The 24411-nt window shown below is 34.6% G+C and overlaps 1 protein-coding gene across 2 annotated transcripts; it reads left to right on the forward strand.

Annotated features, from left to right (window-relative positions):
- Nucleotides 1-11787: 11787 nt before the first annotated feature.
- LOC105334536 (sarcoplasmic calcium-binding protein) lies at nucleotides 11788-23546 on the forward strand. Of its 2 annotated transcripts, none has more exons than XM_011438043.3 (2): nucleotides 11788-11974; nucleotides 22725-23546. In XM_011438043.3, the coding sequence occupies exon 2, from the start codon at nucleotides 22743-22745 to the stop codon at nucleotides 23280-23282; it is 540 nt and encodes a 179-aa protein (XP_011436345.2). In that variant the 5' UTR covers nucleotides 11788-11974; nucleotides 22725-22742; the 3' UTR covers nucleotides 23283-23546. The 2 variants fall into 2 exon arrangements, with proteins under 2 accessions (XP_011436345.2, XP_011436355.1); XM_011438053.4 differs by lacking the exon at nucleotides 22725-23546 and adding an exon at nucleotides 18047-18963 and having other exon boundaries at nucleotides 11806-11974.
- Nucleotides 23547-24411: the final 865 nt, after the last annotated feature.

A 24411-nucleotide genomic window follows, 5' to 3' on the forward strand; every position in this document is an offset into this window, starting at 1 on the left:
AAAAAATCGAATAATTCTTGGTACCATTTAACAAAATCCGAATGATTCTGAGTGCGAATTAACAAAAACCTTCACAATTTCAAGAACGAGTTAACAAAAAAACCCGAACATGTCAAGGTTAAGACTTAACAAAAATCGAATTATTTTGGTACGAGTTAATTTCACTTTGAACTTTACGCTATTTTTTAAACCAAGAACGCGGAATCAAAATTTCCAGAAAAATCGATTTTCAATCCCCAATATCTCTGCAATGCATCCGCTGATTTTAAAACAGATTTCAGATTTAAATTCACCATGGCAACTTCTATAAGACTGTAGTATTATTATATTTTGTTCAAAAAATAAAAATTTACAAAAATTGGAACTACTTACGGTTTTGAGCAAAATCAATGAATAAAATTTTAAACCCCCCAGTACACCATAGAATTGATACATATATCATCAGTAAAAATTTCAAAGCGATATCTTTAAAGTTTATGGAGAAATCCTCCGGACAAAATCACTTTTAAAAAAATTAAAAATGGCCGTCAAATTTGAACGCAAGTGACGTAAATGCTGAAACTTTAACATCTTTGAGGCATAATAATTTTACAAAAGTTCTGAAAATTTCATGGAAATCGGATGAAAACTGTTTGAGATATAAAGCCGAGAAAGAGTCAGAAAAAAAATGAAAAATAAAATAATAATAAAAAGAAACCGAAGAAAAACAAAAGAGTCCGTTGGAAATAGAAGACCCTAATAAAAAGAAACCGAGGAAAAACAAGAGGGTCTTCCGTTGGAAACGGAAGACCCTAAAAAAGATATTCCTTTTCATTCCTTGTCACTTTTTAGAGTTTGGTGACAAACCATATAATTGCAGGAACTGCAAGATTAATTTATTTCAACTGTTGATGTTTTAGGAAACGGTCAAGAGAAAAGTTTGCATTTTAGCTTACTTAAGTAGAATTATTTCAAACAATGACATTCAAATTACAAATCAGGAAGGTAAAGGTAGAGTGCTACTCCATCATTTATTTAAACTGGTGTTGGGCTTTTTTTTTCAATGTGTAGATTACTTGCATCTCTGTTGTATTATTATTTGCATAGCATATTTACCACATCTTATATACAGTTACCCAAAAAAAAAAAATACGCCATATAATATTAACATTTGCTGATAGAGAAAATAACAATGAACTTTTGTTTAACGTGTACATCTCATCTGTCAAGTGAAATGAACGTTAACCCCACCTTTTAATACTAAAATCTCATAGGATGAAATAAAATTCTTAAGACAGAAAAAAACTACAGGAAATTAATACAAGTTATTCTGTGGGATTTCTTTTCAAAACCCTACAGGTTTTATTGTTGAATTCAATTAGGACAGTCTTTTGGACATTTTGAAATGATTTTATCTAGTTAAAAGAAATAAACTTTTCAGTTTTTTGCTACATTACGGGTATATGGGAGGCACTGGTAAATGCCTGTCCCGAGACACAGTTAGATTATCCTAAGCAGAGTGTAGTGAAATTAATAGCATTATTGTAGGCTTAAAGCTTGGTTATGTAAGTGACAAAAATATACGGTATGTCGATGTATCTATTTCGTAAATGTCTGATATCAAATGCAATGTCAACCCGTGCACGCACGGGTCAAAGTCTAGTTTTATATTATAAACTTTAAAGTGAAATTACATTTTTTTTAATGGAAGTAAGTGTTGACCGATATTAAATTCAACAGCTTATTAGCTACTAACAAGATTAATCATAGTGATACATAGCTAGAGTTCTGTGTGTGTTGGATATAATTATTACATATCTATAGGTGATATCAGATCAATTCGGGAGAGTAAGAAGAGTTGTCTTTCTTTTAAAGCATTTCCTTCTGTTTGTGTTCACATAATGATCGGCTCCATCATTTGTTCAATGAGTTAGATACAGAGATCCGAAACCTTATTGAACCTAATATATTAAACACCGATAATTATAAATTCCAAGCGCTGACGTAACATTCACGTGTAAAATTTATGAAAATATCAACATACAATTTACTATGACAGAGTTTTTCAGGAATAATGAGTGCTTTTCATGATAGGTTCATTAGGATGTCTACAGTTTTCCAACTGCGTGATATATGGTGTTTGAGAATAACCCATGCACGCTCCCCTCCAGAGATATTAAATACTGAACGGTAGTACAAATGTAAGCTATTTTAATTTGACGCTTTCGTGTCTCAGTGATCTTTATTTATTGTTTATTCACTATTTAATGCGCGTATCTAGGAGAAGAGGGTCTGGAAATTTTTAATTTACTGGATCCACATAGTAAGATAACCGAAAATAAACAACCGATGATTTTTTTTTCTTGTGTCTGGTTTCTGGATCCGCGCATGAAATTTATTAGTTAATTGAAGAACTAAGACTTAGAGAGTGTGATATAGTCAATAGTAATTTTTAACAATGTACATGTACATGTACCTCACTACACCTAGACTTGTACTTTTTAAGACACTACGCCACAATCTTGATGGCGATTTAAATGATTTGTTAAACTGTTTTTATCATTCAAATGGGTTGTGTAGCATCGTAGCTCAATGGTTAAAGTATTGGGCTTCTGAACCGCAGATCATGAGTTTGAATCCGCCTGGAGCTTTTGATCATGTTTACTGAATTAAATTTTCGAAAATGTAATTTTTCATCCAAAATTGCACATTTTTTGCCTATTTGACTTAATTATCTTCGTATCCATTATGATATTTATCATAAGTAAGTAATTTTCTTCTGATTTGAGAAAATATTTCAAGGTGTAGTGAGCCACCTTAAATGTTGACATGGAATATTTTTTTTCTCCTCCATTCATACCCCGATAAACCTACTAAAAACATTCCAATGGTTAAATATAAATGATTTTATAAACTATTTCATCGTTAGTATATTTCTTTGACCAAATAAAAATCTTTTTTTTTAATTAGGAAGTTTGTATTGCCGTTTGAATATATTTTTCCAGAATATTTTTTTTATTGTTACTAGAAATTAATTTCATCGGTTTTAAAATGACAACAATAATTTCACGTGTTTTTCATGTCTGTAAACCACGTGTTCACGTGTGACTCACGCCGATTTCCTCCGAGAATTTGGACGACTCGAACCTGTGGTTTTTGGACAATATTATTTCACCTACACGTTCACGGTACACGTAATTGTACACCATCTTCTTGTCTGGGCTGGATTAGCATGTGCTATTTTTCATGCATTTCTGTCTGCATGCAGCGCTAGTTTCGTCAGCTGTAATCGTTAATACATTTGGTAACACATGCTTTTTGTTTGCCTGCAACACTTTCATCATCACAATCACTTTTTTTTATTTGCCGTGAGAATGCGGCCATTGGAGTCGCGGGGAGATCTAAAGATAGATGTTTTCTTTATTAATCCCCCTCCCGGTAAAGTGTGTTGTACAGGGTGGATGAGAGGCTTTCAAATATCATAAATTATATACCAGTCTTATTCTATACAGGCATATAAATAAAGCAGTAATTGATTTATTAAAATCATAAAAAAAAACATGAACTGGCCGTTAACTAATTGAAATAACATTACAAGAGAATAAATTATTTAAAAGATAAGTTCTTTTTTTTTTCTTTTTTTGTCGTAAGTGCAAAAAAAAGATTTGCCTAATTTCTTTCAACGTTTTTCTTCAAATGTAAAGCAGATTGATTTGTTTGAAATCTTCATGCAATGTCATGTATATGTACATGTGCATGATGGACATGAATGTGTAATCTTGACAAAGGCAAGCCGTGCCGTTGATTAAAACTGATTCATATTTTTTTCCTTTCAGTATCATAGGCGTCGGAACCGGGGGGGCTAGGGGGGGGGGGGGGGGGGGCTTAGCCCCCCCACTTTTTTTGCAAAGTTATACCTAACCATTAGAAACATAGCATGATAGAGGGTTCAGCCCCCCCCCCCCCCCCACTTTTTTTCGCAGGAAAGTTTATCGTTCCTAATTTACCTTGAAAGATTGAGAAGTTAGATTCAGAAGCATACTAGCCCCCCCCCCCCCCCCCCCCCCCCCCCCACGGATTAGGATTTCCATGATTTTGGGAATTACTTTTTTCTCAATATTTCTGAGGATTAGTATAGCCCCCCCCCCCCCCCCACTTTCAATTTGCTTCCGACGCCTATGAGTATTCAGATCTTGATGTAGTTTACAAGTATAACAGTTGCATGTACGCACGTATTTGTGAAAACACAGTCTGGTGTCTTTTTGTCATGACTTAGATTACTTAATATATATGTTTACTTGTTTCTGGAAACAAGATTAGAAAATTCGATGTACAATAATTACACCAGTATGTACATTAGAATATTCATGTTCATATATAACTCAAAATGCATCAAAATAAATATAGGAACCAATATTCAAAACAGTTAAAACTTTCGTAACTCTTAAAAACTTAACTTTTATGAATAATTAAAGAATTCAAATGAATGCCTTTCAGATCTTTTTTTTTTTTTTTTTTTTTGTTGGGGGGGGGGGGGGGGTAAGTAATAGACAAAAAGATAACGTGCATCCACATGATAAGTGCATGCACGTGTAAATAGGCGTCAGTTTATTATGTAACACAGAGCTATAATACTCAATCGAGGAGCATGTAAATATCTACTCAGCAAATTTTACCTGAAAAAAATTCCAAGTCACGCTCATCATGCATGTAGTGAGTGTTTATGCCGTTGTAAATAAGATGTATTTCTTATTCGAATATCGATATTATAATGTTAAGTTTTATTTTCTTATATCTTGAATTGCGTTTTTCATTCTATAAAGGTAATAATTGCAGAATTCGAGCATGTTCAAAGAATTAAATGGATGCGAATTGGATTTGAGCCGGGGGGATGGGGCAGCAAAATTATATATGCGTGCATTATTTTATAAACATAGTACATAAATCTGTACATGTAAAATTAAAAAAAAGTAAAACTCTAAACTTTGTTTGAAAAATACAACTATACAATTTGTATTTTCCTGCAAATTTGAAAAATGTTCAAACCCTTATATCATCAACATAGCATCCATTTGTATAAAGGATAACGACTCCAACACTTTTTCTGGCGTAGTAATACGCCACCATTACTGAATTTTTGCGGTAATTCTGATTTTGTCTTACGAATTTAGTTTTATATCACAAAAAAGTATTGCTATTCTGTTGATGCAGCTCAAGTAGAGAACATTGCATTTTGTTATAATAATATATTTTAACTGTAAACGGATTGTTCCTCTTTAACGTAGATTTAGTAAATAGATTTAACGAACATAAAACAAGGGAAAACTAAAACTCTCTCTCTCTCTCTCTCTCTCTCTCTCTCTCTCTCTCTCTCTCTCTCTCTCTCTCTCTCAACCACAGACTGTGAGTCTCTCTCTCTCTCTCTCTCTCTCTCTCTCTCTCTCTCTCTCTCTCTCTCTCTCTCTCTCTCTCTCTCTCTCTCTCTCTCTCTCTCTCTCTCTCTCTCTCTCTCTCTCTCAGAACCACAGACTGTGAGCTACTAGTGGTGGGAATAATTTTGATTTGTTATCATAGAGACAGTTATCGAAATATCTTTCTAAAAATATTCTTATAATGGTAAACTAGTTCAGCTTCTGACTATTCACCTTCAGCGAATTTCGATTAATATAAAGCACCTGTGTGATGCATTTTTTGAGTGTGCGTAAATTCTATGCAGTCAAACTAGTTTTTTTCTGTATACCTGACTGGCAGATGTATAATGTATAACTGTTTATGTCAGTGGCCCCAGGTATCCTTGAAAAAATATTATGCAACAACGGCTTGTTGATATTAACATGTTTGTATTTCATTTAATACCTTGGGATGTCAATTTCCTTGAACCCTCAATTATCTGAGTATTTTTTTTTTCGAAATGACACTAGTCTCTGATGTTACGTACATGTAAAGAGTTCCATAGGATGCGAGATCGTTTCTTAGATTGCTCTGTGGAAACTGAAATTGTCTGAATTCTGATATAATTATATCATTGAGTGATATAATTTGTTTAGTTATTTCTGTTTTGTTTGGTTAAGTTTTTTTTTAGGGTAGTTGTTTTGTTTTTGTTTTGTTTTTTTGTTTTTTGGGGGGTTTTTTTGTTTTTTTTGTTTTGTTTTGTTTTTGTTTTTTTTTTTTTTTGGGGGGGGGGGGGGGTGTTTGGCCGGGGAGGGGAGAGGGAGATATAACAGATCTAGAATGTTATCATGAGTACGTATGCTGAACTCGAAGATATTTTTTCTAAATTCTTGACATGATTTATGTAGATATATAACTGCATGTATCCACTGGCGGATTTTAGGGGAGCGTGGAGGGCGCACGCCCCCCCCCCCCCCTAAAATTTTCAAAGTATGCATGACTGTAGATGATTTGATAAAGTTAGCATTTTGTGTTTCACTTTATTTATAATTATGCCTGACTCAATGTTACACCTCATTGATACACCAGCTGTGCTATGCTGAATGTAATTCTGCTGCTCTATAAACATCTATAAACATCTGATCCTTATGCATGTTGACAGCCAATTAAACTGTGTTTAAAACAAGCAGTGTTGGTCATTTCATTATGGTGGCTGCATCAAATTCCCCAGGGCCCTGAACTTGGGGCTTCGACCAAGAATCGACTGGAAATCCCAGCAGTTTTGTTTCAAGTGTAGACTGCGCTGTCATTTCCCTATTCCGATGCACGCAAACATTTCTGAATATATAATTGCATTTAAAACCAGATGGTCTATGTGCAATCATTAATTAATTACTGTATATTTTTGGAATTTTTTTCTAGGTAAATAGACTATTTTAATATAAGAATATTGAAGATTTGACGCAATTCAGATATTTCTAACAGCTAATAGGGGGTCGGATACCGTAACGTCATTAGAATGTTGTAACTTTGATAACCTGGTTAATTTTGGGAGTTCATAAATGCCTAAAATATTTTGTTTTTAATCCAATACATGTATTAGGTATAAGTAACAATATGTTATATATATGTTATAGGCTTTTGTGTAAAGGAAGTAAGCACTAAGGAGAAATAGTAGATGGCAGAAGTCTGGTGATTAAAAGAAATGAAAACTTTATCTATGTTTATTTTTATTGCTTATTTCATCTTTTAAAAGTGTACATAACTAAAAAAATACCACTATGTTGAGCCTGGTTTTACCTTCAAAATACACGAAAACCCAGGAGCTTCCGGGGGCTTCGCCCCCTTCGGCCCCCACCAGGGCTTTGCACTGGACCCACGGGGGGCCTCAAGGCGGCACCCAGACCCCCTGCCTCAATAATTTTATCCACCCACCCCCCAACTACAAATCCTGTATCCGCCCCTGGTACATGTATCATTGTAATACTTTGTGAAACAAAATGTTTAAAAGTGACAAATTTGATTAAGAGGTATGTACATATATTACACTGAGACAACGTCGCTTTGCAATTATTGATTTGGTCAGAAAGAAGCAAACAGTCCACGTGCACACGTTTAATAGGCAAAAAGTACTAGAATCAATTGTCATCTTCTAAGCCAGCAGTGCTCACAAATCACAATAACCACACACAAAATATCACTTTCTGATTACTTCATCATAATCGGCTTTGTACTACGTCATTATCAAACATAAGGACAAAACTCAATTCAAAATTAGAGTAGTAAAAAAATGTACTGAAATAAAGTCTAGATTGTGGTTAAATTCACATAAATCACAAAATTACATTATATAAATTTGTAGATCGTGTATAAGGTTCTTAATTTTGATAGTTTGTATACATGCTTAATTATACATTGAAAATTCCTTATCCTTGATTTTATTTCATTACAAATTAGGTTGATACATTTCTAGATAATTAATACTGAATCCATTGGAATGTTACCTTACATTGTCTTTTTTTCATCTTCTAAATTTCCAGTGAGTAATTTATTCTACTGAAAGAAAACATGTCATATGTTGAATTTAATGTTGAATTAAATAAAGAAAATGTTATTTAGAAATGATTCAATACTTAAGCAAAATAAAATCATTCTTTGCTTAACTTATGAAATAATTCTGGACTCCAGTATTCTAACCTGTGATAATATGAGCAATTCTACTCTGCGAGAAAAATACTGTATAATATCTCTATGACATTTTATTTGCATGTACAAAACGTTTGATGAAGCATTCGTACGCTCTACGAACTTTCAACAGAACTAGCGACTTTTGACCTCTTCTGAATTTGGCCATGCTCTGAGTGTGTAAGACAAAGTCCTCAATCCCCTGCAAACTCGACAAGTAAAAACAATTCTAGATGTAACTTTTATCATCTGTTTGTTTATGCAGAAACATTTTTATAGAGAAACAGATGCGTTTGTGATAATACACAATCAAAACCCGGATTTCCACCAAAACGTTTAACGTTTGGAGTTCCCTTATCATAATAATCCTGTTGTAGTGTTAATTAAGCAGGCGGGACCTTGACCTTGACTATCTTATAATGACCTTATTTTTGCAGGTCAACTACAGTACCGGTTAAACAATAATTAAGCAAACCAATGTTCATGATAAGAAACGTTGTTTCAATTATCTAAAGCTTATTATGGAGACAAAAAGGAGAAATGGTGTACGCTGGTATCTAAACAAATTGCTTTCTGGTAGTTTAGTTGACCTTAGCCAATACTATTGGCAGTTTTGCCCCATCAGAACTTCTCTGTACTTGTCAAGTAACTCGAAAAAACTATTGCAGCTATGCATAACATCTGAAAGTACTTATTTCTCATAAAATGATGACGTTCAGAAATATTAGACACTTACAATATACCTTGTGCAGGAGAAAGATGTCTGCTGAAAGGAAACATGATGCTCTCTCTCTCTCTCTCTCTCTCTCTCTCTCTCTCTCTCTCTCTCTCTCTCTCTCTCCTGTCTGTCTGTCTCTCCTTCTATCTCTCTTCCCGTCTCTCTCTCTTCTCTGTCTGTAAGTTTGCGTCTCTCTGTCTCTCTGTCTCTCTCTCTCTCTCTCTCTCTCTCTCTCTCTCTCTCTCTCAAAATCGTGAAAAACCAGATAAACTGTCGACCAATTCTTTCTTTGTAAATGAGTTGTTGTTTTTTGCTTTAAATAGAAAACTACAAGCTCCTGCTATTATCTTTCAGGGTCTCATATTGCTAAATAGTTCAAGTTAGCATTCTTCCGCGGGATATTGTTTGATTATTCAAATAATTGAAAACAAAGATTATTCGATCATTCCAACTTATAAATATTGTTTGAACGCAAGAATTCAAAGCATGTTTTCATTTTACCTGAAGACAAATAATTAATGCAAGGTTGTAAAAATAGTTTTTTTCACATGTTTCTACTTAACAAGCAAAAAAATGATCCATTTGGCTGTTCGTAAGGTAACTTCCGATGGAAAATCCATTCAACGCATGCTTAAGAAAGAAAAAAGTAAAACAAAACAGAGGACGGTTAAAACGGCTGGTAAAGCATTAAAGACACATAAACATATTGGGCTAGCATCTCGGAGACTCATCGCTAGGTTCTATTAATTAGCAGACTGAGCCGCGGTCACTGCGAGTTTAGCTGAACCATTACTCTGCGAGCAACCCACCATTTCTTTACTCTGGAAAAGTACATGTGGTTAGGTCTGTACTTCATCTATTTATTCACTCGTATTTTTTACATGCTTTATATAACATTACTGAAGGGAATTAATAAGCTACTTGAGGAATAATGACTACAGATACATGTACATTGCTTGATTTTTTAATACACTTTTCGGAAAATATTTACTATGCAGCTATTAATTATGAATGGTGTTAATTGTTGCTTTTTTTTGCATCAACCAACATGTTTTTGCACAGACCTGAAATATGAATATTTACAACATAGCATTCCTGTCCATTATGTAATGCGAAATTTCCACACACAACATGTAGTAGTAATTATGCAAAACTGTTTATAAAAACCTAACGAAAGAGAGAGAGAGAGAGAGAGAGAGAGGAGAGAGAGAGAGAGAGAGAGAGAGAGAATATCAGAGACAAAGACAGAAAGACAAAGACAGAGAGAAAGAGGTGTCAAGACGATAAAAGTGGCCATATAGACAAAACACCATTATGATATTTGTGCTTCTTCTCTAAAGAGCCCAAAACACTGACGATAGACAAAGCAGTTCATCAGAGAGCTGTAAAACTTAAGACAACTGTACGTAATGTGTTATAATGCCTTGATTCTCCAATTTATGTATGTTGTTATCTATGTGTGTTATTATTTTAGCAATTACTCACAGCATTCAAATTCATTTGGGTTTTCACTTGAAACTTTTTCTTACGTAAATGGAATATGACTTTGTTGCAATGTTTTACGTTTTACAGATTACAGACGTAAAAATCAGGAGAGAGAGAGAGAGAGAGAGAGAGAGAGAGAGAGAGAGAGAGAGAGAGAGAGAGAGAGAGAGAGAGAGAGAGAGAGAGAGAGAGAGAGAGAGAGAGAGAGAGAGAGAGAGAGAGAGAGAGAGAGAGAATGTTAATTCGCAAAATAGAAACACACAGAATTAACAACAAGCATTGGCCAAAATAACTTCACGAAATTGTATCGCAAAAAATGATAGTAAATTCTGACACTTTCAAATTTCATTCATTTTCGAAAAAATCGTTACACTATAGCCACTAATGACAAAAATTAGTGCATCATAGTACAGACATGTCTGTGTATTGTGACAGGACTTGAATAACAAAATCATATTATTTGGAACGTAAAATGCTCGAAGTTAACATCTGTTAAAACCAATCACAAATCATTCCCCCCTCTCTCTCTCTCTCTCTCTCTCTCTCTCTCTCTCTCTCTCTCTCTCTCTCCCCCCCCCCCTGTAACATATGGCAGCCCTGGGACCAAACCTCTGAGGAGATTGTTTGAATGAACTGACTGACATCTGGCAGATATTTCTATTGTGTTAACTATGGAGAGAATTTATGAGCCTCTGTATCTGTTTAGTTCGTTGTTTCTACATGATTGCATAAAACTTGATCTCGATCCGTAGCATTGGTTTTTAAGTATAACCTGTAAAATATGAAATAGCAAATACATGTTACATCGGCAATTGAATGACTAAGTTTTCTGAAATGTATAATTTTCCTTAGCAAAGAAAAATTACACCTATTCAATTGATCTTTTTTCAAAATTGAAAAATTCAGTTTCTTACAACTTGAACTTCACACAAATAATATCTTACGTCCAGTCTTCTCTTTAACATGTACGTGCAGACAATAATTAAGAGAGGAGCCCTATCCAGGCTAGGCGGGATCAAGAGACACATTTTTCATTACAGCCCCGTATGTTTTGCGTTTATAGTCTTTAATTAGAAACCAAGGCTGCATGAGTACATGGGAGATTCCTTGGCTTGTTTTGATTAGCGAGCTCAAACTATATTTTTTTTCTTTTTGGTTCATATGGTTGTCCCCAAATAAACTCGGGAGTAAGAGCGAAGTGCCACATTTTTTCCGCCAGAATATCCTTCAAAAAGGAGGGTGGTTTATTGGAAGGCGGGTGGGGTGGGGAGTTAACTGTCCAATCATGAAACTTCTTGCTATGATTGGCAACAAGATTAAAATCTCGTGAGGTAGATGCAGGGGAATAGGCATCATAATTAGGCTATTCTATTAATTATCCTCATTGGCTTTCGCCGTTTGTCTGCCCATAAGATATGTTCGGAATCAATTTCTCTACATTAGCATACCCCCCCCCCTTTTTGATTTTTTCCTTCCCCCCTAATGGTACCTCCTGCTTACTTAAGTGTTTTACCATGAATGGTGGGTATGCATTGATACCACGTCGTAATTGATTGAGCCGCTCAGAACGGTTCTATATTGTATCTTCTATCCCTACATAAAGCCACCAGTTGACGTCGATTCGGCCGCGAAGACACAGCAACTCAATTGCCATCAGGAATTCTCCTCCAGACCTACACATCCGGATTAACGTTTTTATTTAGATTTTAAATCTCCGTAAGTATATATAATTATATAACCTTCCTTCGCACCTCCAACCACCCATCAACCTACACCTTCCCGAATTTCTCTCACCAAGAATAAATTTTTTTGGAAAAAAAAAAATAATATCATAAGCATACAATTTTCAGAATCTATGATAAAGATTTAATAAAAAATTTCGCTATATGTCTAATCTTATACCCATAATCCTTCTCCGTTTTAACACATACAATTCCTATTTTTACATATTGATGATATGGTAGGGTAATTTATTTCTTTAAGACTCGAGAATGAAATTCTCATTCGTTGAATAACTTCATACTGTTGTACATGCCATTTTGGTATTTTATTACTGAACTGAATACGATGAAAATCACAAGATAGCAAAATAGCAGACGACAATATATTGATTGAACGTAAACGAACGTCATATTGCAAAGTAACACGGAAAAAATTGCGATTTTATAAAACACAAATTGAAATGTGCCGAGACAGCACATAAATGAAAATAAGTTTAATTGCGTATTTAACGAGTTACAGTCTGAAGCGAGACTTAACATGTCTGTTGAAATTAACTTTTGCAATGTGTGAAACAGAAAAGAGTTGCTAACAACTGGTGTCAACTAAAACTCGTACAACGTGCTAAATATGTAGTAATAATGATCTGAGCGAGGTAAATGTCGAACCAGATAACTTGGTGCGTCAGAGAATCTATATGCATATAGACATGTGGTTGTAATTAGATCTTCTGGTGATGATCTTGTACGAATCGCGGCCATAGCATCGGGTCTTCACAAGATGGTGTAGAGATAAACGTTTATCTACGCAAGAGTTATTATCCATAACCCACAAAAGAGTCCTAATTAATGATGTCGGTAATGAATGCATTAGATGATAGAGAAAGATGTGTGATGAGGGATGATTTTGTTTGAAGTTAAGTTAAAAGTTGGAGCCATAAGAAATTTGTAGAAGTTTTAGTTTGAGAGTGTTTACTGGTATTAATGTGTCTTCCGAATGAAAATAAGTTTGGAATGCGTTTGTTATATGAGTTAAAAGAACGTAAAATATTTGAGAGAGACAGAGAAAAAGAGAGAGAGTTTCAAAGTCCATTAATTACATCATTTTAATCATATCCGATAAATCGTCAAAAGCGAGTATAGATATACATATGTACAAATCAAAATGGCCATTTAAAAAGAAATTATTTTTTTATTTTATTGCCATTTTAGTAATTTAATTCGTTGACATAATGTAACAAGATAATATCTACTTCTTAACTCATTATACTGAGATAAACATTCATTGGAAAGGAAATTATTTAGAAATGTCGCCCGAACCCAGCATCACAATACAATCATTCCGATAGCATGGTGATACATGTATGATCATAGTACTCATAACAAATGGGTCATCCAAGCACATGTACAGGGGATACACGGAAGCCCCCTCCCCTCCCCCGGAGAATTTAGACTAAATTCAGTTAGTAAACTTACCAAAAAATAGGCCTTGGACGCCCTAGCAAATAAACATTCGGACCCTTTCTGGGTGAAAAAAAGGATTCGTACCCATTTATGAGGACAACGAAGAATTTTGGGTAAGTTGTGCATCCAATTAGACTGTAGATGGATGTTTGCTTCGCCTAGCTTTATCGCTTGTTTCCTCGGCATTTCAAGGCTGTGGCGCGGCGTGCAATAGGAACTGCAACGTCTCTTTCAACAGCATATGTCTACATGTGCAGGCTTTGACCGACTTGCAGCTTTTTACAATGACGTCACAGCGAGCGTTTCTGCCAACAATTGGGTTGTTTGGAATAACAATACGTTGCACCTTTATAATGCATATCTGTTGGCCATCACCAGTCGCCCTATTATTTCTTACACACAATTACTGGTGGCTAACACTGCGCTAGCAAGTATAATATCGGATTCAAGCGAAAAATAAATGCGCCTCTTTTTGTAAACAAAAATTCAAAAAAAAAAATCAAATTAATCTGCATAAAGTCGAGAAGCATTAATACCATAATTGTAAAATCAACTCCACAGAATTTGCAAACATTCGTATGAATTTTAAACTGCAAAGCAAGATATCACAAAATCTGCCGTTGATGCGCTAAGCGAACAATGTTCTGCAAATGCAGATCCCCCTGCGTACGTTAAAAAATTTGTCCAATGCAATAGTATTCCGCTTTTTTATGCTTTGTTCATTGTTTTTTAATTCCATATCCATTTTTCACTATCAAAAAAAAACATCATGATATATAGCTTTGCTTGCTTAGACTAGAATATTAGTACATGTAATTTTGGTTAACTGCATAGTAGCAAATCGCGGTGTTTGTTTTATAAAATTTGAGAAAATGTGTTTAAATATAAGTGGGTTATCGTCTATTTCTTAGCAGATAATACATATGTCTAGTTATGATTAATTAATAGATAAACTGTTTGCATTGGTTATTTCAGTACGGTGTATTAAGGGGGTTCAATTATTTGTTGTATTACGTGGTGGGTTTTTTTTTTTTACGTTTTTAAGAATCTTGCTTGATGAAACTCAAACAAGAATATCAAGCGCTGATCTAGCTAGCGGAGGGACATCATCCAAAGTCAAGAGTTTCTGGTCCGCTCCGCTCAACATAAATATTTTTCAAGAGCGGAGTGGACCAGAAACTCCGCTCTGCATAACTATCTTTTAAGAGCGGAGCGGATCAGAATTTGACTTGGCAAGATGGAGGAAGAAATGGGATGATCATCCTCCCTCTCTTAATAAAGGAAAATCTAGACTGCTTAAATTCATATACACGCAATATAGTTACCAAAAACAGGAAAAATTCACAAACATCCCCTACCTCCGAAGCAACCATTAATTAGATCTCCAACATACCTCGAGAAAAAAAATCTTTTATCCGTGCACTGATATACAAAGCTTCTTGATAGGAAAAATGAAAAACAGTACAGAAATTTACAGCACTACAATGTATACAATTTTTACCAAAATCAATATCAGGTATGAAAGACTTGTCTAATATTCAAATTCTTCCTCTTATAAAATTATCCTTATTATGTCCTTTTTAAGTTCTAAGACCGTTTATCGTGCTGAACAGTTATTATTGCTTCTTTAACAATACAAAAATTAAAAAAGGGAACTATGAGAGAATAGCTTACAGACGTAATTATTTTTAGCTTTGTAATTATTTGTCGAGTCAGAACACGGGACAAAACTATTAAGTCTAGAGTACAGTTAAACATGCATTATAGCGAGCACGCTTATAATGAATTGACTCTTATAAGTTAATTTCATTCCCCGTAGGTTTGAAACATACTGTAAAGCAGACGGATATAACGAACTACGTTTTTAATTAAGCAAAACTGCCCGTCCATGGCACTTCGTTATAAGTGTATTTTACTGTACTTTCATTCTATTATTTTACATATATTTTAACAATCGTCTCAAAAATGTTCGTCTTTGTTAGGTTCTTTTTAATGTGGTTGCTTATATTTCACGGCATTTAAACTAATACATTATAGTTATTTATTACATACTTAGTAATAAATACAGGTTTGCACATGTGATACAGATGACATCACAAAATCCATATCGGCCTCCGGGGCTGATAAAGGTTATCAGCCCTCCAGGGCTGATACGGATCCGTATCACACCCCTTGCGGAACTCCTCTGCCTTTTCTCGGTTCGGCATTTTTGCATGTTTACAGACGAAAAATAAAACATTATCAGTTACAGTCGACATTTTTAAGTGCAGTTGAAAACTTCAAAGGATAGCAAATGTTTTAAAGCAGTCAACTTTTAAAACCTGATGAAATTCCGTTCTGTAGCTTCATGTTTGTTAAAACAAGAAGAACTCATATTTTTATCAAATACATGTACATGTCCAGACCTTTTTCAAATAATATGAATAATCAATTTGTTCAAGTTGATGGGTTTTCTTTTTAAATTTATTGCTAAGTATGTAATAAATATAATGATAGATACCCTTTCCATATCACGGCTTGTATCAGCCCTCGACCAATATCAACCCTCGGGCCTTCGGCCCTCGGGCTGATATTGGAGTCTCGGGCTGATACAAGCTGTGATATGGAAAAGGGTATGTATTATTCTCTATATATACAGAAGGCAAAATTTTAAATTGCTATTATTAGAATAAGGAATTGATATGTCAGTATAATTTTAAAATGCTAAATTGTATTATTATGCAGTTGATATTCATTAAGTAGACTGTTCTATATATGTACAGTCTGCTAGCAATTTTGTCTGTCTAGAGACTTATAATATGTAGAATGCAGCAAACACCTCTTAACAACATGCATATATAATTACGAGTACTTTTAAGCGTTACTACAGCATCAATGGCAACTTCTCGGGCCTTTTCCGCACTGCTCGGAATTTCCGAGCGCTGCCGGAAAGGACCGAAAAGTTTGCGATTGCCTATAGCATTTGACCGCGTATATATGGCATACCTTTGCATGTGGGGGTAATTTTGGCGTATGGTGTTTTGTTCTGGCTGGTTCATTGGGGTCATGGTTTCTATATTGATGTCAAAGTAATGAACTCGATCAGTAAGTAGTCATGGGCGACCATGGCCAGTGCGCGAGCATAGAAGTATTTAATGAGTAAGCAGATGTGGAAATCTACTGTTTTGATTACTATATAAAGCTAGACATAAACAAGTGGATGTTAGGTTAACCGAGATTTAGGCAATTGCGATAGAAAAAGGGAGAAGATTTTCACATCTTCTATATTTGAATAGCGAAATATATATTTTACTTTTTTTAATTAAATCATTGTTTCAAAATAGTACAAGACACATTGAAATACATGTATTGATGTAATTCAATATACATCTTGAGACCGGTTTAAATTTTTCACAAAATGCATTCTAAATAGAATGGTAAAAGCTCAGTTTTCAAATTCAGTGTGTGGTGACTAGTTGACGATAAAACATGCTGCGCTACGCTGGTAGATATTATCAGTGTGAAAGAAAAAAACATTTATTGTTCATTTTTGTTTATTTCGAAAAACGAACTCATCGCAATGTAAACATGCATTCACTTAAAAGGCAGATGCTGTATCATATTAAATCTGATTATGAATATTCATAAATCTCAGCGCCTGTGTTTCATTTTCTTAAAGTCCTCATGGACGTATGCATTTCACACCTAGATAAACAAAACCATAGCTCTTAAGTATCATGTGTTTCTAAAACATATGATAATTATTCAGGAAGAAAACCGATATTGTATCCCATGTGTTCTTAAACTATACGATGAATATTCATGAAGGTTTTGTTTTACATAGGGATAACCGATATTGTGCCCATGTGTTTTGAATCAAATGCATGTTTGTGTCTCAGCTCTTATTTGGCATGGGACATGATTTTCAAGGCTCTGTCCTTCCTCTAGTTACGATAGATTGAGGAATTCGTTTTCACCTTGCGGATGTTGAAATAAGAACCATATGTAAAATTGCGCTGTAGCGTCACAAAAGTAGTTCCAGATTAACTCTGGTGTGTATTAAGTAGGCAGAAGATATGCCGCGAATGCAAAAAGTGCTGATTTGCGGCCTCGTTAAGTATTTATGAAAGAGGTGACCCAATGTGTAATTAATATATGCTTATGAAGTATTTAGTTAGAATAGTGCGCATTAATACCTTGCGCAATAATATGTTGTAGAGTGCACCGCATCCAAAACTGCATACTAGGTGTTTGCACTCTGCATCACAATCATGATCACATGCTTTTTCCTGTTTTCTGATGCTTTTATTATTCTCAGCTTAGAGATGTGAATACACAAATAGACTAACCTAACATACAAAAAAATAACGATGTCCAATTTATAAGCAAAAAATGTTTTACTCTTCAAGGTACTTAATGTAGATTTCATGTCTTTGATGATGATACATCTAAATAAAAAGAACACAATGATGGATCTATGCATTATTTAAAAAAAAAGAATTTTTACAAACAGTCATACAATACAATGACATACATGTATATTTCAAAACTTTACAAAAATTCAGGCCTTTAAATTTAAGATTTCTCTCTTTTTTTGAATATTGATTTTTTTATTTTTATTTAATAGATTTCAAAACCAAAACGATGGAATACCTGACACAGAAATGGAAGATGTGGTACAAGTCTCTGGACGTTAACCATGACGGGAAGATCTCCATGGAAGACGTGGAAGAATCCAGGAACAAATTCACCGACCTCCACCATCTCCTTGGAGACAAGGCCGAGTCGGTAAAGAACGACATGAAGAAGTGGTGGACCACCTACATCCTGACCACAGAGAACCAGGAGATCTCCGAGGAACAGTTCCTGGCCTACCTTGGCGGACTCTACAACGCGGACAAAGCCGCCTTCCGGGACCGCATGCAGCAATGTTTCGATATGATGTTTGACGTCATTGATACGAATAAGGACAGATCCATCGAACTGGACGAGTTTATCTTTGCGTGGAAGGCATTCGGACATGAAAATAAAGACCTTGTGACAAAGGCCTTCTCCTTGTTTGACGCCAAGGATGGACTCGTACCACTTCGTGACATCGTGTCCGCCTGGGTGCAATTCGTCACTAGTGACGACAGCTCAAAACGTGATATCGTTCTCGAAGCTTTTAAAACCGGAGTCTAAATTCTCAATGGAAGAAAAAAAACGTTTTTTAAAAAAATTCTTATAAATATAGATTTTAATTTAGAGAGAAAAAATATGTTTATTTCCTATTATTCCCTGTTGAAAGGAAACTGTCGGACCATGATGTAGAATAATGCATGAGTTTATGTTACTCTGATGAAAACTTATTATATTTCGTAAATTTCTACTTTTTTTTTTGCCAATCAACTCGCTGAGTACGTAATTATGACGTCATGACACACGATAGAGAGCGGTCGGCCGATCTCCCGAGTCTTTGTTCTCCACTTTACCCTCACATCTTATTGGTTTTTCACCAGACTCTTTTATTATTATTTATAAATAAAATATTTATGTGTTTTCCTATTTGTGAGGGTTTTTGTTATTCCCGTGTCTGTAATGACACGGATAGATGTGCTTGTAATACTGCGCGATTGGTCGTTAAACTTGAGACAACCGAATCAAGGAAAACCCTATTCTTTTTTTCTGAAATTGGCCAAAATGAAGACATTTCTGCAGTTACGTCTTTAAGAAATCAATATTTTCTCTCTCTCTCTCTCTCTCTCTCTCTCTCTCTCTCTGTTTCTCTCTCTCTCAGAAACAGCTTTCGTACATTTGTATTGTATACGTGCAAGTGTTTTAACTTAGAACTCAAAAATACGAATAAAACCATTTTTCTCCCCCAGAAGCAAAATCTCTCTCTCTCTCTTTCGCTCTCTCTCGCTCTCTCTCTCTCTCTCTCTCTCTCTCTCTCTCTCTCTCTCTCTCTCTCTCTCTCTTTTACATGTGTAAAAAGAACATAATGTGTGTTTTCCGAATTTAACTTCGCTGCTGACCTTAACTCTACTGGTCAGTTCGGGTTGAAAGGTCGCCAATGGTACACTTGCACATGCCAAAAAAAGAACTTGCAATTTCATTAAGCACAAAAATATGTGATCTGTTTTTTTTTTTTTTTTTACTTTTTTCTCTAGTTTCTTTAAACAAATCATATGCCAATCAAGTATATTTGAAACAAATAAATCTAAGGACATTTTAATACTGAATTCCCCACTTTACTCAAATGTCTCAGTAACTCCCCAATATTCCACAGTGCGATCGATTTTGCTATTCGCAGTTGGTTTAAAGAATAACTTACAAGGCGAATGAAATCAATTAAAAATTAATTTTAATATTAAAGAAAAAAGAAATTTAGAAAGTAAAATGTCTTTAAATTCATTAAAATTTTATATTAAAGTATTTCACGAATTGTGCTAAATATTAAGGGCGAAAGACTGAATCTAACCAGTGCTCATTTTTGTTCGCCGTAAATTGCACTTTTTAGCATGTGGGGACATATAAAGTTCAACTCTCTGTCAATCAGGAATTTCCCGTAGAGCTACAGATCTAGACCTGCAGCTAAATTACTATATAACTTTTGTAATAAAAATCAAGTAATTTGAATGCTGGCACTTAATTAACTCATGATCAGTTAAGTCGCGAACTGTGGCCAATGATATTGAGTATGATCCATCCCCTCCCCACTTGCTGCTGAGGGAAAGGAGAACTCTTGACCGAGTTAAAGTTTTCAACATTTTTAACTTAGTCGTTAAAACTGATCAAATTATTATTTCCATCAAATTTGGTATAAAACTTCAGTTGAGTTGGGAAACTGAATATAGAGAGAACCCCGAGCAATAACTAAATGGTGAAGTTTGGTATTTATGGCAGTTAAGACAGTTATTCTGATTAAACAAACACAATGTTTTGATAACATAAATAAAGGTACGTGTATTGTATTTCAATGTTGAGAGAAGTACCAAAACATTGACATCATAATCATGATAACGTTCTTTATTGATCATTCAATAGACGAATCGTATTTCTAAAGAGATATTTTAGAAATATCAATTTGAATTATATCTTTTGTGAGAATTCCACCTTAAAGGGGCATGGTCACGATTTTGGTCAAATTTTATTTTTCTGTTTTTATTATTTACAATGCTTTAAAAATGCATTTCTTACGATCAAATGAAATTCCGGTGCCAGTCGATGAGTTTTAAGCATGATACAGGGCTCACAATTCTTCGTCAAGTAAACAAGGCTCGTGCCCTGTTTTTGTTTACATAAGTTCAATTTACCAGTGAAAAATCTTTTTCAAGCCGATTTGTCTATCTTCTTATTTATTTTAAGCATTAATAAACAGTTCCTAACGATTAACACATTCATCTTAGGTCTAAAACTGGAATTTTCACTTCAACATTCAAAACGTAAACAAAAGGTTTGTTTACATAGCGAAGAATTGTAAGCTCTGTAACTCGATTTTAACTCAACAAATGAACTCAAATTTTGGTTGTCTATTAAAAATACCTTACTGAAGCATTATAAACATTAAAATCGAAAAAATAATTTTTGACCAAAATCGTGACCATGCCCCTTTAACTGGCGATAATTCTTTATCGTTCTAGTGCCGGCCAGAGCACGGGCCTTCGATTATTAAGCAGGCTGGGTGGTCTATGAGTTAGTAATCAGATCTACCCTGGATTTTTACATACGTAATAAAGTATTATCTATCATTTTCTAAAAACATAATTAAACTTTAAAATGTTTTTATAAAGAACTCTCCTTTTCAAGAAAATTAATATAGTACAAAAATGGATACAGTCATGAAGCCCTCTTAAGGTACACAATCCGAAACTGTCCTGTCTCTTTTTCATCCTCGTTGTCAACACGCACCTGCATTTCATGCATGACCTACGTGTTTCGCAGGGGTTGAACTCCCTACTTACTGCACTAGGCAATTCAGAATCCTATTATTATACAAATGGTATGTTGTTATTTTGCTACTGGAAAAATCAATTTTCTTAAATTCACCTATTAAAATTACCGAAAATACACCGCAGACACCCCTTGAAAAAAATTATGAATCACGTGTAGATCTTTTAGAAATTGCACTTCAGACTAGTGCAAAAATGCCACATTGGCTTTTGCATACATGTAGTTATTCAACACGTGCTATAAATAAATATATGCTGTGTAAACTGTCGAAATAAAAACCCATATGTTGCAGAGAAAAAACCCACCCAAAATATACTTATTAATTGTTAATATAATTTGTTCAGCATAACAAAGGATCCTTGCAATCAAACACTAGACGCATTATCCAGTATACAATTACAAAAAAAGGTAAGAAAAAGAAAAACAATTAAAATTGAAATGCAGTTGTATAATTAAAGTTTTAACACTTCCACACTGGGACGTACTTCCTATCGAAATAAAAAATAAAATAATGTATTATCAATGACATCATATTATCATCATTTTTTTCCTTTGCTAAAATTGTTACTTAATAACACCATAGCTCAGTTGGTTGGAGCTTGATCTACGAATATGTAAATCACGAGTTTGAATCCTTCTAGGACTTTTAAATTATAGTTTTTACATTTCCAAAAAAATTAAGAACACATACTTTCGGTAAAATATTGTAAGATTAAAAAATTCAAAACCCGTAAAAGCATGTTGATTATAATGTACTTTTATCCAATTCTGGGCAATGATATTTACTAAGTACTATCATAAACGGCATTTTATGGTTTTTAAATGTTTACCCGTTGCAAATTTTAATCATGCGAGATAATCATAGGCCTCCTTACACTTCAAAGCTGGCATATAATAAAAGCTATATCACTTCACTTCGCAGTTAATGTACGGTAATTCCTACAGAGGTATGGTCGAACTATAACCTTGTTATTTGTTTCGAATATAAGCTCAGGTCGGTTGATATATGAACTCTGAAATTACAAAGGTTTGATACCTTGGATCAATCGGAACTTCTTGGGCTTTTCCGGCATCGCTCGGAAAAATACTTTCCGGGCCCTGACGGAAACACCGAAAAGGTTCCGATTGGCATTGGGTTGAACGTTAACTCATGCAAGTATAGTGTTTAGTCTCGGATTTGAATGGCCAGAGGGAAAATATGTACGTACGTGTATGCATTTATACAAAATTGCAGCTCATGCAAAAAATTACCATTTCAGGATTAACGAAATAAATAAGAAAAACAAAAGTAGATCATCAAGTTACATAAACGTCATAAATCGCACGTTAATCATGTGACATTTAACATTTGTTTTTCATTTTTTTTTTTACAGTTCTTCCTTAAAATCAAAATGGATTACCTGAACAAGAAATGGAAAATCTGGTACAACTCTCTGGACGTCAACCATGATGGCAAAATCTCCATTGAGGACGTCGAGGAGTCCAGAAACAAATTCACCAACCTTCACGAGCTGGTTGGAGACAAAGCCAAAGGTGTCCAGGTCAATTTTGAAGACTGGTGGAACAAATACATCTTTAGAACTGGGGCTGGAAAGGAAATCTCGGAGAGCGAGTTCGTCCAGCAGTTAACGGAAGCTTACAAGAAAGACAAAGCCGGCTTTATCAAGGAAATGCAAGCATGCTTTGATTGCATCTTCGACGTCATTGATACAAACAAGGATCGCACCATTGACGAGGATGAGTTTGTCTACGCATTCAAAGCTTTTGGACACGAAAACGAGGCTCTGGTTAGAAAAGCGTTTTCTCTTTACAACAAAGAAAACAAACACGTCCCTTTAAAAGACATTGTCAGCGAATGGGTTAAGTTTGTCACGGAGGAAGACACCGGCAAAAAAGACATCATCATGGAAGCTTTCAAGGAGGGATTTTAAACAAACAAACGAACATTTGATAGGTCATATGTCACTTTTTTTCTCAAATCCTCCTTAATTCTCACCTGATGGTGGACGGTAACCTTTGTAGAGCTCGCGGCGCAACGGGAACGAGGCTCGAGCCGCGTCGACCGAATTTCCTCCTTTGACATTAGAAACTAGAGTGGGGCCCCAGAATCGGAAGTCGACGAAAGACCATGCACGACGTCGTGTTTCATTTAACCTGTTTTTCAGAATTATCAAAATAAACCTTTCTATCCAAAATTTGTCTCTTGTTATTGGTAAATCAGGGCCAGAATGTTCACCTGAGTAATAATGGTTATGCATGTATCTGTGATCAAGGCCTTCTTATAGTCATTTTCAAGAATATCTGGGCTTATAGTAAATTGTCTCTTTTTTAGGTTAATAATGTTAAGGTCAAACGACACGTTCCTCGAGCATCTTTTTGTATCTCCTCGCAATAAAGAGTTCCAATAAAAATATCCGGTTTTTAACCGAAATGGGTTTCAAAAATTATATCTGCAAGAAAGCTTATCAATGTAAAATAGTAAATTAATACCGAATTCCTGGAAAAGGTTATATATAACTGAGGAGCGTGTTGTCTGACCTTAAGAAATCGTAACATTTTTGCAAGTTAAATATTGAACCTTGGGCTCTATTGTTGCTTCAAATGTCTTGTTTAACAATTTAAAATGAAAACTTCATCAGAATGCTTTGATACATACTTTCATTATCCTAAATTATTACAGTATCAGAGTTTTTGGATTTTTTTATATCCTATAGTTTATTTGAAAAAAACCCCAGAGATCCCCGTATTGGTTTCGGGTAATGACTTAAACAAAAGTAAGTTTAAACTGAATTTTTCTCTTTAATTTTGAAACTTTCCATGAAGCTCAAGTGTTGGTCAAATGATCACATTTTGTACAATTAGAAAAACTGCACGATGTCAGAATGCTTTCATATTTATATAACGTGTAGTAGCATATCAGTTCTTGGGAAAATTAACCAACATCAAAATTTGAACCTTTATGAAGTCTCATAATTGTCAAGTGGTTTTGAAGAATAAAACATTAACGCTGTGTAACATTTTCACGATGTTTGTATTAAATATCACATGTAAATAATAACT

The sequence above is a fragment of the Magallana gigas genome, chromosome 10 (genome assembly GCF_963853765.1).
Source record: "Magallana gigas chromosome 10, xbMagGiga1.1, whole genome shotgun sequence".
Classification (NCBI taxonomy): Eukaryota; Metazoa; Mollusca; class Bivalvia; order Ostreida; family Ostreidae; genus Magallana; species Magallana gigas.

Excerpts from the sequence above, each read along its gene's own strand:
- LOC105334536 (XM_011438043.3), top strand. The coding sequence starts at position 22,743 with ATGGATTACCTGAACAAGAAATGGAAAATCTGGTACAACTCTCTGGAC.